The sequence below is a fragment of the Somniosus microcephalus genome, chromosome 6 (assembly GCF_052327205.1).
Source record: "Somniosus microcephalus isolate GS21.2 chromosome 6, FLI_Smic_1.0, whole genome shotgun sequence".
NCBI lineage: Eukaryota > Metazoa > Chordata > Chondrichthyes > Squaliformes > Somniosidae > Somniosus > Somniosus microcephalus.
In genome coordinates, this window is record NC_140992.1 from 191,569,066 (window position 1) to 191,582,897 (window position 13,832).

At 44.5% G+C, this 13,832-nt stretch overlaps 1 protein-coding gene across 34 annotated transcripts in view; it reads right to left on the minus strand.

Annotated features, from left to right (window-relative positions):
- Positions 1 to 13,832, minus strand: part of LOC147116285 (cyclic nucleotide-gated channel beta-1-like) — a 441,619-nt gene that overhangs the window by 360,145 nt on the left and 67,642 nt on the right. For 33 of the 34 annotated variants that reach the window (XM_085991080.1, XM_085991082.1, XM_085991089.1 and 30 more), the window contains exons 14-16: positions 13,412 to 13,426; positions 11,547 to 11,622; positions 10,059 to 10,095 (exon numbers count right to left, since the gene is read on the minus strand). In XM_085991080.1, coding sequence (XP_085847206.1) covers positions 10,059 to 10,095; positions 11,547 to 11,622; positions 13,412 to 13,426 — 128 coding nt within the window. The remainder of the gene's footprint in view (positions 1 to 10,058; positions 10,096 to 11,546; positions 11,623 to 13,411; positions 13,427 to 13,832) is intronic. The other variant, XM_085991081.1, reaches the window with a different exon arrangement.

The following is a 13,832-nucleotide window of genomic DNA, read 5'->3' on the forward strand; positions in this document are numbered from 1 at the left end:
GCTCCAGCACTGGAAAATGAGTCACAACTGAGGTCGTTCCTCAGGCTGGTGAACTACTACCATAAGTTCTTGCCGAATTTGTCTACCGTACTACACCCACTGAACACCCTACTGCAAACGGGGGTACCATGGAAGTGGAGTGACGAATGTAAACAAGCTTTCCAGAAGAGCAAAGCATTGATCACATCAAAAGAGGTGTTGGCTCATTTCAACCCAGCACTACCAATTCGGTTGGCGTGTGATGCGTCACCCTATGGCATTGGAGCGGTGCTGTCGCACAAATTCCCGGACGGCTCGGAGAGGCCAGTAGCCTTTACGTCTCAGTCACTAACCTCAGCCGAGCGTAACTACGCCCAGATTGACAGGGAGGCCCTCAGCCTAGTGTGGGGAGTGAAAAAGTTCAATCACTATCTGCACAGGCAGAAGTTCACCTTGCTGACTGACCACCAACCACTTGTCTCCATTTTTAATCCAAAGAAGGGCGTTCCAGTGATGACTGCGCAACGTCTACAAAGATGGTCCCTTTTTCTAGGGGCGCACCAATATGAAATCGAGTATAAGGGCACGAAACAGCACGGAAACGCTGATGGGCTATCACGCCTGCCACTGCCTACTGTGGAGGAAGCACCAGCAGTGGATCTTGTTGAAATATTTCATTCGACTATAATTGAATGCTTGCCAGTAACTAACGCTGGTATAGAGAAGGAGACCCGAAATGACCCGACACTGTCTCGGGTATATGATTTGACGGTGAAGGGATGGCCAGCACATGGCGACTCACTGTTGCCAGCATTCTCATCCAGAAGAGAACAGCTGTCAGTATGCCAGGGGACCTTGATGTGTGGATCCCGAGTGGTAATTCCACCCAAGTTAAGGGAGAGAGTGCTCAATGAGCTACAGGAAAGCCATCTGGGAGGGGTGAAAATGAAAAGCCTTGCCAGGGCTTATGTGTGGTGGCCGGGGATCGATCAGCAAATCGAGGACCTGACAAAGAGCTGCTCAGGATGCCAGAAGGTCCAAAATGCACCACCACATGCCCCTCTACACGCATGGGAGTGGCCCTCATCTCCATGGCAACGGGTGCATATTGATTTTGCTGGTCCATTCATGGACTCAATGTTTTTAATAGCCGTGGATGCGCACTCGAAATGGCCTGAGGTGATCAAAATGTCCTCCACCACCACGGAGAAAACTATTGCAGTCCTACGGACCATTTTTGCCAGGAACGGCTTGCCAGAGCAGATTTGCTCTGATAACGGACCACAGTTTGTGTCCGAAGAGTTTCGAAGATTTATGAAAAGGAATGGGGTAAGGCATTACACATCCGCCCCGTATCATCCAGCCACAAATGGATTGGCTGAGAGGTTCGTACAAACCTTTAAAAAAGCAGTAAAGGCCATGTGCGATGACGACATTCCACTGCAGCATAAGGTGGACAATTTCCTGTTAGCCTACAGAAATGCGACACATGCAGTCACCAACCAGGCCCCGGCCATGATGTTCTTTAACCGAAGGTTGAGATCCCGTCTGGATTTGCTCAGACCAAATGTACGAAGAGATGTTGAGAGTAAGCAATTCCAGCACATCAATGAGAAGCCGACAAGGAGCTTCAATGTAGGGCAACCAGTCTTGGCCCGCGACTACCGAACAGGGAAATGGCAACCAGGAACGATATGCACACGGCAGGGGCCACTAATGTACACAGTGGATGTTGGGGAGAACATTGTGAGACGCTATGCTGACCAGATCCTAGAGTCACAGGAGCGAGTCAACCACATGTCTCAGCCATACGTACCTGGTGAGGAACCCGACGTATAGGTCGCATCTACCTCAGAAACAATAGCATTGGAAGCTGATGAATCAACTGACGACAGGGTGCTAGAATCACCTCCGCAACAAGAGCGAGACACTCGGGAAAGGCGTTATCCAGAAAGAATCAGGAAGCCTCTCCAGAGACTGAATATATGAATGGACTATTTTCATATAACATTGTATATTAAAAATGTTAATTGTTAAATGAGTATTATGGTACTGTTAATCTAAAAGGGGAGGAATTGTAATGTATGTAATGTATATATACCTTAAGGGAGAGAACTACTTTTTACAGCTCCTGTATACTGTAGTACCGGCAGTGACCACACCTGTATATAAACCCTGAGTAGTGATCTGCATAGTTAGTTCTAGAGTAACCCTCATTCAGTAAACACCTGTTGACTCGTTCCCTGCAGTCTTGTTGTCTAATTATTGAAGGACACAACATCAAGATACATGGACATAACAGTACCAAGGATGAGGGACTTCAGTTATGTGGAGAAGCTGGGGTTGTTCTCCTTAAAGCAGAGAAGGTTAAGAGAAGATTTGATAGAGGTGTTCAAAATCATGAACGGTTTTGATAGAGTAATTAAGGAGAAACTGTTTCCAGTGGCAGAAGGGGTGGTAACCAAAGGACACAGATTTAAGGTGATTGCCAAAAGAACCAGTGGTGACATGAGGAAAAAAAATTACATAGGAGTTGTGATCTGGAATACACTGCCTGGAAGGGTGGAGGAAGCAGATTCAATTGTAACTTTCAAAAGAGAACTGGATAAACACTTGAAGGGAAAAAATTACAAGGCTATGGGGAAAGTACAGGGGAGTGAGACTAATTGGATAGCTCTACCAAAGAACACAGGCACGATGAGCCGAATGGCCTCCTTCTCAGTTGTATCATTCGATGATTCTAACTAACTCCTGTGGGTTACAGGGTTATTTCATCATCTGTACTGAGAGTATACTGAAGGATACAGGGTAATTACACTGTAATGAAATGTTATTAAAGTAGATGAAGAGGTAATTACCCTCTTCCCAGTACTGACCAGCTGAAAACAATCAGGCTGGTAATGAGGGGCAGGATCCAACACTGAGAAAGGATCGAGTAACTGAGCTGCCAGGTAAGGATGAAATAAGTTGCCAAAACTCAGATTCAAGAATTACATAAAGAATGGACAAGTGGGTGAGGAATTGGCTGCCACTTGTGGAACCGTCTCCCAGGAGGCGTCAACACTTTCAGCACAGGGAACAGGGAGAAAATTGAAAAAAAGCAATCTCTGCCCAGAAGGATGTATAAGGCCTACTCCCCCTCCCCCCTTCACCCCCCTCCCCACCCCCACCTTCCCTCCCCCCCCCCCCCGCCTTCCCCCCCCGCCTTCCCCTCCACTTCCCCCTCCCCACCCTCCGCCTTCCCCCTCCCCACCCCCCGCCTTCCCCCACCCCACCCCCCGCCTTCCCCCACCCCACCCCCCGCCTTCCCCCTCCCCCGCCTTCCCCCACCCCCGCCTTCCCCCACCCCCTCCCCAGCCTTCCCCTACCCCCACCCCCCTTCGTCTTACCATCAAACCACCTGTTTCACCAATGGACAAACCTCACCCGAAAAGTAGCAGCTTCCGACTGCTTGCTCCGCATTTACCACGGGTGGACTGAGCTGTTTAAGAGTCTGGAGCAGCCTCGGGGCATTGATGAATAAATCGAGACTATGACACGTGACCTGGGATTGACTGAAGGTTAGTTTTTATTTTCCATAATATGTTGAATTTTGCATCTTAAACTTTCAGTGACTATCATTGGACAAAACTGATGGTTGAGACTAAACTTTAAGCTCATTTTGTTCATATTTTATATTCTCCTGTAAATTATTTTGTACTATCAATACAGTGTAACTTATTTTATGATGTCTAATATAAAGTTTTGATTTGCAACTGTGTTATATGATGATACAGAATATTAATAAACTCCAGAAAGTTAATTGCATAACTCACAGGTTATACTTCATTGAAATATATTTGTTGAATCATTTCTACTCTGAGACAGGCACATCTCAGACTGAGGGAGTCACACTGACTGACTGATAGACGCCACTCAGGCTGAGGGAGTCACACTGACTGATAGACGCCTCTCAGACTGAGGGAGTCACACTGTCTGATAGATGCCTCTCAGACTGAGGGAGTCACACTGTCTGATAATCACCACTCAGACTGAGGGAGTCACACTGTCTGATAATCACCACTCAGACTGAGGGAGTCACACTGTCTGATAATCACCACTCCGACTGAGGGAGTCACACTGACTGATAGATGCCACTCAGACTGAGGGAGTCACACTGTCTGATAATCACCTCTCAGACTGAGGGAGTCACACTGACTGATAGACGCCTCTCAGACTGAGGGAGTCACACTGTCTGATAATCACCACTCAGACTGAGGGAGTCACACTGTCTGATAATCACCTCTCAGACTGAGGGAGTCACACTGTCTGATAGACGCCTCTCAGACTGAGGGAGTCACACTGTCTGATAATCACCTCTCAGACTGAGAGAGTCACACTGACTGATAGACGCCTCTCAGACTGAGGGAGTCACACTGTCTAATAGACGCCTCTCAGACTGATGGAGTCACACTGTCTGATAGACAACTTTCGGACAACTTTCAGAATGATGGGAGTCATACTGTCAGTCAGATATCTCTTGGACTGAGGGAGAAAGTGTCACTTTCAAACAGACAGCTAGCTCTCAGACACATGCCTCTCTGACTGATGGAGTTGCACAGTCAGATAGACACCTCTCAGAGTGACGAAGTCCCACTGTGAGACAGATGCCTCTGACTATCGGACAGACAATTCTCAGACATAGGGAGCTGTACTGTCAGAAAGACGAATTCTCAGACTGAGGGAGAAAGCTGTATTGTTAAACAAATACCTCTTAAACTGAGGGAGCCATACTGTCAGACAGACATCTCTCAGACTGAGGTGGCTACATGTCAGATAGATGCCTCTCAGAGTGAGGTAGTCACACCGAGGGAGATCTGCCATCAGACGGGTACCTCAGACTGAGGGAGGACATGGCACTGGCAACAGATGCCTCTTACACGGAGGGAGGGAGGGAAATGCACAATTACGCAGAAACCTCTGAGTGAAGGAGTGCAGAATGTAGAAGACACATGTTATGGTTCAATAGCGAGCCCCATCAATGAGACCTAGGTACAGATTTCACACTCACTTGAGTAAATTGGGCTATTTACACCTGGGTTTTGATTCATTAAATCTCAGCTAAATGTTTACAGAAATTGGTGTGTAGTAGAAGCAGCCTAAGTAATCGAGTCAGTGCACACTTGGAGACTAGGAGCTGTTGCTGAAGATCTGCCCTCCACTGGTCTGTGTTACTCCTGCGAGTGCCCTGAGTGTCCCACAGATTGAGTAACTGCCCTACAGGAAGCAGCTTATTCTCAGATGAATCTGTGTTTCATGTCCCCAGTGATAGAGTTGGAGTAATTATAGGCAGGACTCGCTCTCTATACACTGACATCTTTCCAAAGTCTTCATTTTCTATTTGTTTCAGAGACTGGAACCAGCTTCCCTCCTGAAACAAAGGAGAAGAAGACATGGATTAGGGAAAACAATGGTACGCTGTACCCATTTCTGCCCACACTTCATCTCCCTGCCTCCAAGCTGCTCCTTAATGACTCTGCTCCTACCAACCAAATATTAATATTAATGGCTACATTTATGAGTAGATTATTTAATATTAGATAGAGTTGGAAAGATGTCAATGTGAGATAACTGTACAATTATTCAAATTTGCCTTCAAGTTTAGAATCAAGTGCTCCCAGGTAGATGGTAGCACAAGCTGGGGACAGAGTGAAGATCTTCTACAGCGTACCCTCAAGCACCTCCCAGTGCTAGATGCAGAATAAATCTCCCTCAATACTGGCCCACCAACCCAGGTCAAGTTAAAGATCCTTTGTCATTACCCAGTTTCACAAAACTACAACCCTAACATCAGTGTGAATTTTTCCACTTCCCACAGTAGTCATCCTCCTGGCTTCTTTGAACTGCCAATTTGTAGCAAAAACTATGTTCTGTTTTGTGTTGTGGACATAAGTACAATGAAGACAATAGTGATAGATTGGAGAAAAGCTGATTTTGACGGGCTGAGAATAGAACTTGGGAAAATAAAATGAACAACAATATTGGCAAACAATGACGTAGAACAACAATGGGAAACATTTAAAATGGTGTTCAACAGAGTCCAGGAAAAATATATTCCACTAAAAAACAAACTAAACACTAATGGGACACCATGGATGAATAAAGCCATAAGGGAGAAATTGAGGGTAAGGAAAGAGGCATACATTAAGTACATGGACAGCAGGGGAGAGCATGATAAGAGAGAATATGAAGAGATTAGGAGAGAAGTCAAAAAAGCAATTAGGAAGGCAAAGAGGAACTATGAAATTAAAATATCAAGGAACATAAAACAAAATAGTAAAATATTTTACAGGCACCTAAATAAAAAAAGGAAGGTCAGGATGGGAATAGGGCCACTAAGGGATAGATAGGATAATACCACAGGCAGCGATAGAGTGATGGCAGAAATATTAAATAATTACTTTGCTTCAGTATTTACCAGGGAGATAGAACAGGTGGTCATCACATTGGATCATGAGGTTAGTAATGGAAAAAAATGCATTTAAAATAAAAAGAGGAGATATATTGGATAAACTAATCAAACTCAAAGAGGAAAAAAATCCTGGTCCGGACGGATTACATGCGCATTTTAAAAGAATCTACCAAAGAGATAGCAAAGGCAGTACTGCACATATTTAATAATTCATTAAAAAAAGGTGTAGTACCAGAGGACTGGTGGATAGCTAACATAATACCTATATTTAAGAAGGGAGCTACAACATGTCCAGGGAACTATAAACCAGTCAGCTTAACATCAGTGATAGGAAAAATAATGGAATCCATACTAAACGAGAAAATAGAAGAACATCTAGAAGCCAAAAATATAATAATGAATAGTCAACATGGATTTCAAAAGGGAAAATCTTACTTGACCAATCTCACTGAATTTTTTGAAGAGGTAACAGAGACAGTAGACAAGGGTAATGTAGTAGATGTAATTTATCTAGATTTTCAAAAGGCCTTCGATAAGGTACCACATAATAGGCTAATGAATAAGGTCAGGGAATGCAGAGTCAGGGGACAAGTAGCAGAATGGATAGCTAGCTGGCTTCAAGACAGAAAGTAGAGCATAGGGGTAAAGGGTAGCTATTCACAGTGGCAAAGGTTGGTTAGTGGTGTTCCACAAGGATCAGTGCTAGGACCACTGTTCACAATTTATATTAATGATTTAGACTTTGGAATCAAAAACGCAATTTCTAAATTTGCGGATGACACCAAATTGAGGGGGATAATCAATACTGCAGAGGACTGCAACAAATTACAGGAGGGCATTAATAAACTTGCAGAATGGGCATATAATGGGCAAATGAATTTCAACACAGATAAATGTGAGGTATTACATTTTGGTAGGAAGAATAGGGAGGTCACTTATTACTTGGAAGGTGTGAGCCTGGGTGGGATAGAGAAGCAAAGAGATCACGGAGTACAAATACACAAATTGCTAAAAATAGCAACACAGGTTAACAAGGCCATAAAAAAAGCAAACCAAGCACTAGGGTTTATTTCTAGAATTGAAAAGTAGTGAAGTTATGCTAAATTTTTATCGAACCTTGGTTAGACCACACTGGGGAGTACTGCGTACAATTCTGGTCACCATATTATAAAAAGGATATAGAGGCACTGGAGCGGGTGCAGAGAAAATTGACAACGATGATACCAGAAATGCGAGGGTATACCTATCAGGAAAGGGTGAACAGGCTGGGTTTCTTTTCTCTTGAAAAGAGAAGGCTGAGGGGTGACCTAATAGAGGTCTTTAAAATTATGAAAGGTTTTGATAGAGTGGATACAGAGAGAATGTTTCCACTTGTGGGGAAGAGCATAACTAGAGGCCATCAATATAAGATAGTCACCAAGAAATCCAATAGGGAATTCAGAAAAAACTTCTTTGCCCAGCAAGTGATGAGAATGTGGAACTTGCTACCAGGCACTAGTATACATGCATTTAAGGGGAGGCTGGACAAGCTTATGAGGGAGAGGGGAATAGAGGGTTATGCTGATACGAGTTAAATGAGGAAAGACAGGAGGAGGCTCGTGTGGAGCATAAATGCTGGCATGGACTGGTTGGGCCAAATGGCCTGTTTCTGTGTCGTATATCTGATGTAATCCAATGTAATACCCACTAGGAACTGGAATGAGATTGGCCCAAACTCATTTCATGCTAAAACTTTGAGCCTACAAGTTGAAGTCAGCGGAGAAAGAAGACTTTTACAACTTCAGCTAAAATTGACCCCAGAGATGAAAAGACAGCAAATGTCCACTGAACCAGTCAAAGGATGGCAAAGTCACAGAACTTTGTTTGGTTACAATTTGTGATATTAACAAAATACTAGGTACAGTTACAGAAAACTAAAGTCTTCAACGTGCCTACATCCTTTTGAGACCACTATATTTCAGTTTCTCTAATAATCCAGATATCAATAATCTCCAGAGATTACGTCTGCAGGTCATACACAGTAAAATGAACATGCAGAATAACTAACCATTATGAGCTGGTGTCTGAGGTTCTGAGCCCTCTTAGGTTGTGGAATCCTCATACAAGCTTATAGATATAAACACTATAGTTCACCACTGTATCATTCAAATATTCCATTTCAAGTTTCTGAGTTTCTTGTTGGCATTGTGCATAACCAGTGGAAAATAAACCAGACTGAGGACTCAATCAATAACAGCCTTATTCTAGCCAGAGTAGAACACTATCCGGCTGGCTAGCACGCCATCTAGTGGACAGGCTAGAATTATAACACTTTCATTATTATACTGATAATACTACAGTAGGTTAATTCCATTTACAGTTTTACTATATAATTCTATTATAATTCACTGAGAGTGCATTTCAGTCTTCCTATTTGAATAATGACCAAACCAAAGAATCATTTACAGTAGGGGATTTTGTGGTGCTGTGGATTGAACCCAGTCCAAACAAATGGAAAAAAAATTCCTCTTCCTCTCGGATGTATGTCCTATCTGGAATAGGGTATGTCTTAGTCGGTTCCTAGTAGATGTGGGCCTGCAGCATAGAACTACCTAAATTTGTCGTTGCAATGGCATTCTTATTCAGCATAACAACAAGGGTAGCTGTTGTGGAAGAAAAAATGGAAATGTCATACTAGTGCAGTGTGGGGCACCCCCCTCTGGTGGAGAGTACTTTACTCTACACCTGACTGTGGCATCTTGGCCACTAACATTGATCTATAGGATAGTGTTAACATTAAAACAATTATATGGCAATAAATATTATGGATTTTTGGGATACAGTATTTAAAAATATCAAGATTTACAAGTCCATGATAGACTTATATTTTTGAAGCTTTTGACTGCCAATAAGTCCAAATGCCATTGTAGCTGGAAGTGTTATGCATAATAAGGAATGTAACACTTATTCCATATAAGCAGTGGGAATATCAATGGTTACAGTTACATTCACCCTTTTGTGTTAGGATCCTGCTCTATTGCATGTACATGGAAACGTACACTGTGATAAGTTACGTTCAAACTCCCCTCCTTCAACTTGATGGCACTGAATGGATAGGCCCGTTTATGGTTTGTCAATCCTGATTTGTTAACTCTATCACAAGATTATTGGTTAGTTCTAATAAAGGATTGAAGTTGTTCCTGTGAATGTTAATAAGGCGGCTCACCACCACCTTCTCAAGGGCAATTAGGGATTGGCAATAAATGCTGGCCTTACAAGCGATGCCCACATCCCGTGAATGAATTTTTAAAAAATTGGTCTTGTTTAGTATCTCCTTGTTCCCTTCTGTTGGAGAGGATGGTGAAGAACCAACCTAGCGTCCTGCTCCCTACCCCTGGTAGAGCCCTACAACTCAACGACCTACAGTTCGGCGAATGACCCTCTCCATGCTTCATCCCTCTGTTAGTGCCCTGCAGCTCAATGGCCCACTCTGTGCCCTGGCAGAGATCCACAGCTCAGTGACCTGCTGTCCCCGAGGTAAAGCTCCACTGCCCAGTAACCTGTTCCGTGTTTCTTGTACCACATTCTTCCTGAAATTATTTGGCCATTTATAAATCAACAAAAAGGTTTCAGGAAATACTGTACTCACTTTCTTCTGCAGGACATGCAGTTGTAGTCCCGTCATCCTAGATAGCACAGAGATGAGAAGCACTTACTTTAGACAAGTGTTACAGCATGAACTCCAAGTTATCTTTTCACTGATGGATTTGGCTCCTATTGGAGTCAACTTTAACCCCCAACGGGTTTTGGGTGGGCAAGGAGCGGGCCAAGATCAAAACGCACTTGCTGATCTAAGTTTGAGGGCCAGGGTATATTACCTCCTGGGCCTCATCTCAATGCCGCTGGTCAGCTGCCCGTTTGAAACGGGTGAAAGTGATAGCTGACCGGCGGGCAGGAGTGGAGGTTCAGGCGGCCATAGATCATCAGCCGGCACCAAAGGAAGGCTTGCCGGCAAACAGGTAAGTGGCGGGGAGGGGTTTTCAGGAGGGTCTCACAGGAAGGAAGGGATTAAGGAGTCCAGGACATAGAAGGCTGCGACTTGCCTGGTGGACTCGGAAGAGCATTCCTGCTTCTCCTGGCCCCACAAGGGAGTTTTTCACTTTTCGGGGATGTTTAAGCTAATGGATGGGGTGCCAATCAAGTGGGCTGCTTTGTCCTGGATGGTGTCGAGCTTCTTGAGTGGTTTTGCAGCTGAACCAATCCAGGCAAGTGGAAAGTATTCCACCATGCCCCTGACTTGTGCCTTGTAGATGGAGCAGTGCCCTTGGGGAGTCAGGAGGTTAGTCACTCGCTGCAGAATACCCAGCCTCTAACCTGCTCCAATAGCCACAACATTTACGTGGTTGGTCCCTTTGAGTTTCTGGTCAATGATGACCCTCCAGGATGTTGATGGTGGGGGATTTGACGATGGTAATGCCATTGAATGTCATGGAGAGGTGGTTAGATGCCCATTGTTAGAAATGGTCATTGACTGGCACTTGTGTGTGCGAATGTTACTTGGCAACTATCAGCCAAGTCTAGATGTTGTCCAAGTTTTGCTGTACACGGGGCATGGACTCCTTCATCATCTGAGGAATTGTGAATGGAACTGAACACTGCGCAGTCATCAGCAAACAGCCCCACTTCTGACTTTATTATGGAGGGAAGGTCATTGATGAAGAAGCTGACTATAGTTGGGCCTAGGACGTTGACCTGAGAAACTCCTGCAGCGATATCCTGGGGCTGAGATGATTGGACTCCAACAACCACACCCATCTTCCTTTGTGCCAGATATAACTCCAACCACTGGAGAGCTATCCCCCTGATCCCCATTGACTTCAGTTTTACTAGAGTTACTTGGGCCACACTTGGTTGAGCGTTGCCTCTGGAATTCAGCTGTTGTATCCATGTTTGGACCAAGGCTGCAGTGAGGCCTGGAGCCCATGTTAACCAAATCATTCCTCCCAGACAAAATGCTGACCATTTCTTTTGTTGTGGTCTCAATGCTGAATCTAAACAACATCTTAAGTTTGAAGTCTCTTATTCTGACTCAGCATCCTGACACTCCTCCTAATCAATGTTTTCATTCAGAACGTACCTCCATTAATAACTGGGATTTGATGACCGGCTGTGGCACAACTTTCCCAAGACTTTGTACTAGCCAACTGAAGATACTGAAGAACAGAATAATAAAATAAGTGAGATACTTAGCAACAATTTGATCACATATCAATCTTGCAAAAAATAGATACGAATTGACTCAAATCTTGTTCCCATGGATCTCCATTAAGCCCAATGCTCTCCAATGAGTCAACAGAGTAATTAATTGTGAATTCTTTAGCCAGTAACGTTTCAGATTCTACATTTCCCCCCCAATTCCTGAAGGCGGTGAATCGTTCAAAGGACCAGTTACTGTGGACCAGCAGCCTTCTAGTAATTTGCCCAAGTACCAATTCTTCAAATGCCAGCTTGGATATTAGTGAGGCTTCGAATTTCCTCACGAATTCTGCCGAACTTCTACCTTAACTCCAGCGGGTGTCTGACGGAGCATCCTAGAAGCAGGCGTGAAGTCAGATACACCAGGTTTCTATTGACTCTGGAAGTATCCAGTTGGCCTTGTAAGAAGTGGAACCCCCTACCTTACAAGACCAATGACACCAATGGGGTGGAGCTGAAGCTGGAGACTACACAGGGATTTACAGCTTCCCTGGCCCAGAGATATCCAGGATAACACTGGAGACTGATACACCAAGAAAGATGAGGCATACTTGCCCCCAGAATAGTGCAATTGGGTTCATCAGGAGGTACGGGTCAGTGAAGCAGCGTGGACTCCCAAAGATGAGAGAAATATTTTTTTTAAAACACAGGCCTTGACCACCACCCCCCCCCCCCTTCCCCCAATGGTAGCCAGGCACTGCAGATACATCCATAGTGGTGCAGGTACCAACCGATCCCATATTATTTAGGTGCCCTCCCACAGGCTCCACTAAATCCGGCAGGGTCACCAGCAGGTGCGAGCGCGGTGGCAATGCCGGGATCACGGCCTGCACAGTTTCTGGGCCAGAGTGTCAGCAGACTATTCCACTGTACAGCCAAAGCTATACTTGATCCTGTGCTTACTGGACGCTTACTTACTTTCTCCCCTTTGCCTAAGCACCACCCTCAAGACTTCCTCCCGCTCAAGCACTGCTTTTGTACTTTCCTCTTCTCCCCCCGCCCCCCACCACCCCACCCCATCGCCATCTGGCTTTCCTCCAAAAAATGACACTCTTGGGCCACCTCCTCACCATTGCTGCTCCAGTCTGGAGCGGCACTGCGAGAATGCAGTGGGATCTCTTGATCTCACAATAGTTCCTAACACAGCATGAAGCAACAGCGTTCAAAATCAGAGCAGTAAGAACAGGAGGTAGGAACCCCATAGCAGTGCTGAAGGGGGAACCCGTGGAATGGTGCTGATCTTTGTTGGTGTGTGGCGCTGCAAAGTGTGACATGATCTCCTGGTCTTCCGGGAGTTCCCAATATCGTGTGCCTCAATATCCAAAATCAGAGCAATAACAATAACAGGACATAGGAAATCTGGAGAAGAGCTAAGGAGGGGGGCTCAAGGAATTTCATCCACAAATATGGATATGCAGATATTGCCCCTAAAACATTGACTGTCTGCATCAGAAATGGAAGGTTGGCATATATGATTCGGTACAGCCCACAGCTATGATTCGTCTCCAGCACAATCCTGGTCCAAAGAACCACTGGCTCTAAAGGCTCAACTCTGACAGGTAGAGGAAAGAAGTAAAGAATGAAAACCACATGGTTTCTCCTTGGGAGTTGACATTATCTGCTTAATGCCCAATTGCATCAGGCGATAACCTGGCACAGCTTATCAGCCCCAATCAACCACGCACTAATGAGCATTAAAATAAGCAAATAGCAAGCGGTTAGCTCTGCACACTGAACATTCATTACCTTTTATCCTCCTCACTGATGCAAACCAAAAGAAAAAGAATAACTCTTGCAGATATTTGCTAATATTTCCAAACAAGCACAATATATCACAATAGCCGATACACAGAGTACGTAACTGGTGTTGGGGGCGGGGGGCACCTATTTTCGTCTTCACATTTAAGTCATTTATAACTGGTTTAGAACTGGTGTTAATCCTGCCCATTAAGTCAAGTGTAATGTAGCACTCAGTTCATTGGATTAGGGTAATTTGTATAATTATTCATAACTCCAGTTGCCAAATTAGACGGAGTTAGGGAAGACACTTGTGGTGAGAGAGGAAAATTATGTGTAAGTTAAATTTAAAGGCATGTGACAATGGGGAGGAATCACAATGGGAGAACAAAAATTCTGCAATCTCTTTGACAGTCTTTATAAGGTATCT